General features: G+C 32.9%; 1 protein-coding gene across 1 annotated transcript; it reads right to left on the reverse strand.

The window, feature by feature from the left end:
- Nucleotides 1-1,155: 1,155 nt before the first annotated feature.
- Nucleotides 1,156-2,830, reverse strand: LOC120074707 (CBL-interacting serine/threonine-protein kinase 14). Its single transcript, XM_039027926.1, has one exon. The coding sequence runs from the start codon at nt 2,630-2,632 to the stop codon at nt 1,346-1,348; it is 1,287 nt and encodes a 428-aa protein (XP_038883854.1). The 5' UTR covers nt 2,633-2,830; the 3' UTR covers nt 1,156-1,345.
- Between the last annotated feature and the right edge of the window lie 1,079 nt (nt 2,831-3,909).

The raw sequence follows: 3,909 nt of genomic DNA on the forward strand, positions 1-3,909 counted from the left end.
AGATTTTTAAAAACCTAGTGGTCCCTTAAAAGTTTATATTAAAAAAATTATAAATGTTTAAAATTGAGATATGTTGTTAATTAACTCATAGAATATATGTTTCTATCAAATCATAGAGAATTTTTTAACTTGAATGTTGTGTTAATCAAAGTTTAGGACAAGTTTAAGGAATATATAAAAGAAATTACCTTTAGAGTTGTGTGGTTGTTTACAAGTCCTAAATTCTCTCTAATTAAACATACATTTTTTATTGCCTTAACAATAATGTATTTTGATTCAATCAATCTCAAATGTGACATAGAGTTTAGCTTTTATGGAAATTAACCTAATTACAAGGAATATCAACCTGATGCCTAAGTATAGGGTAAACTATCCCAACACTATACAAAAGGAATATTGTTTGCCAAGTATCTAGCCTTCTCCATGAGCAAGTCCAAATTTATCACATGTTCTCTTTCAATTTGGGTGTTCTATTTATTTCTCCTATTATCTTATTTAAATTTTTAAGTTTTATTACAAGCTTGATCTTCTAAATTTATTTATAACATGTCTCAATTTCAGAGAAAGTGTCAAATTAGATTCACTCAACAATTTTATTTTAAAAATCACAAACATAATTAAAAGTTTAAGATCCTATTAAATATAAACTAAATAGAGTTCAATACGAAATTTTAACTGATATTTTACTATTATGTAATTTCTAAGTTTGCAAGTGCATTCTTTATTAACTTTTAATTCATTCAAATCTGAACCAGAAATACACAAATCTCCAACTATGACAGACAAACCTACGAAAAAATGTAGGAGGTTAAAAATAGAACCCAAGACGTCTTTCCGAAAGATGTATTCTCTCCCTCAACATTGAAATAGAACTAGCGTAAGACTATGCAACGATAACGAAAATTAAAAGACGAATAATACTCGGGTGCATTTTGAGATGCACTTATTTTTATGCATCTCCTTTTATTACTTATATAAAAGAAGAAAAAAGAATAATTTGTCACATCACAAATTATGATTAAATAATATGATGGAATATACAAAAATAGATATTGCCTAGAATGTACCTATGTATTTTTCTAACTTTCATCTTAATTTTATTATAAGAAGAAAATTAATCATATATAAAGCATGAAAGTTAATATAATTACAAAATTTTCATAAAAAAGAGTAATTCTATAAAATATTTTTTTAAAAGAAAAAGAAAATCCGGGGAAAGAAACTTATACATGAAACCCGGTAAAATTCCTCCAAAAACCGTACACAGTCGACTCCATTTTCCTCGTGGATCGGATTTTTCCGATCAAATCATAGAAATCGGCCACCGATTTCCGATCAGAATCCGTCAATCTGACCGGTAGATTAAACAATCAAGTTGAGGTCTCAATACATCTTTCCAAGTTTGACGATCTTGATCAATTTCCCTCACTCTGTTTTTAATCTCAACAACCACCAATTCATCCGTCAGCCGGAAAACATCAATCACAGTAACGAATCCACCGTCACGTCCTTCAACTTTAGCTCCCCAACCGTTCTTCTCCACCGCCACATTCTCCAACTTTGCTACGTTCTCAACCGTCACAATAATCTTCTCAGGCGACTCCGCAGAGAGAAACCTCTCGACGCCGGAAGAAAATTCCGTCTCATTAATCAATCCAGTCAAATCGAAACCAGGTGAGAAAGAAATAAGATCAAAAGCATTCAAACATTTCGCATTATTCACATCACCGTAAAGCTCCGAAGAGAAATCTTCAATTTGTTGAAATTTCTCCTCCTGAAATCCTTTCACAAACCACGGATCTCGATGAATCTCATCAACAGTAATCCTCGTGTCAGGATTCGTATCAAGAAGCCTCGATAAAAACCGTCGCAGATCTGGAGACGTCCATTTAGGGCAATGGAAATCGCCTCTGTAAATCTTCCGATACATCGCCATTAAATTCGAATCGTTGAAAGGAAGATATCCAGTAGTAAGAACATAAAGGATTATACCACAAGACCAGACATCGATTTTAGCGCCATCGTAGCCTTTCTTAGCGAGAATCTCCGGTGCGACGTAAGCCGGAGTTCCACAAAGCGTATGAAGTAATCCATCAGGACGAATCTGATCTGTAAGAGCACTAAGTCCAAAATCCGAAACTCTGAGATCAAAATTATCATCAAGAAGGAGATTCTCCGGTTTCAAATCACGATGAAAAATTCCTTTAGAATGACAATAACCTACGGCGGTAATCAATTGCTGAAAGTACCGACGGCTGAGATTCTCACTGAATCTTCCTTTAGAAACTTTCGCGAAGAGTTCTCCTCCTTTAGCAAACTCCATAACGAAATAAATCTTCGTCTTCGTCGCAAGAACTTCAAAGAGACGAACGACGTTGGGATGACGGAGACGGCGCATGATAGCGATTTCTCTCTTAACGTGCGCCGTGAAACCGCCTTTCAGAACCTTGAGTTTGTTAACGGCTTTGATGGCAACGTTCTGTCCTGTAAGAACGTTTCTGCCATGATAGACCTTGGCGAAAGCTCCACATCCGAGAAGCTTTCCGAGTTCGTATTTTCCGAAGAGAATTCCCTCCGGCAAGGAGTCTCCGCGGGGGAGTCCCGGCGGAGGGTTGTCTTCGAACGCGGGCATGACAACGGAAAACGAAGGTATGTAATCTGGAATATATAGAATAGGATAGGAAGTTTAATTATAGGGATATGGGTAATTTTAAATTTATATGAACTCCTTGTCCGCCATGGAAATAGGCGAGAAGTTTTTAGGAGAGAGAGAAGGAAGATAGAGTGAAGAGGAAATTGGTACAGCAACTCCAGGTTGGGGAAGGAAGGTATTTGAAGGGTATTTGTGGGTTTTTGGTGGGATCCACCAATGACATATGAGATATGACCCTAAAAAAGGATTTGTGACAAACATTAATTATTGACATTACACTACCTATAAGCTATTTTAACCCACATTTATTGTAAATAGATTTAGATTTTGTGTTTCAAGTTTAGAAGCATAGTTTCTAAGGTTTTTAAAACCTAAGAAGGAAAGGAAAGTTGTTTTGCGTAGGAAAAAACTTATGCGCAGTAGTTGCAAAATAAATTGTTCTATCATAATTTGGTATATATATATATATATAAAATTTTACTTTTTTTTAATAATATTTTAATTCACTTTTGGTATATTGTCAAATTATGATGTATAGAGATGGATGCTTCTACGTATTTATATATATATATATATATTGTATCCAAAGTTTATTATATGAGTGTTTGCTTTAGCAGTTTGAGACCTTTTGTCATCTTTGTATCAATTTAGATTTTAATAGTTGTATTAATTTAAACCCTCCATTATGTTTTATTTTGATATAGTTGTGAAAAACCATGGTTTAAACACCACCGAAGTTCGGGATTTTAATTGATACGATTATTAATTTATGGTTTAAATTGATATAACTATCAAAGTTCAAGATAAATTGATATTTTTCCTTTTTTTAATATTTGTTTGTGAATTCTCAGACATCTACTTAATAATCGGTTTTGTATATGAATTGAGCTTAATTAGTTACGTTTTTTCTAGCATAGGAGGTACGTGTATGGTGAGTGGTGCTTAGTGTTATAAAAGTAGATTGGAACTTCATGTGTGTACGACATGAAGTGTTGTTGATCATTATTTATGTGACGATTTTATTAAAAGCATGTTTTATAGTGATTTTAAAAATGACAAAAGTGATTTTAACGATTTCAGAATTACTCCCAAATATGTCCTGAGTCCCATTCAATAATATAATTTTTTAAGCAAAATCTAACCCAAATTTTAAATTTTAAACCTAAAAAATTATTTACAAAAATGGCACTTTAAAAAAATCTAAATTTAACATAAATTGTATTAATATTAATTTTAAAAAATAGGTGACACCAAAA

Source organism: Benincasa hispida, chromosome 3 (assembly GCF_009727055.1).
Source record: "Benincasa hispida cultivar B227 chromosome 3, ASM972705v1, whole genome shotgun sequence".
NCBI lineage: Eukaryota > Viridiplantae > Streptophyta > Magnoliopsida > Cucurbitales > Cucurbitaceae > Benincasa > Benincasa hispida.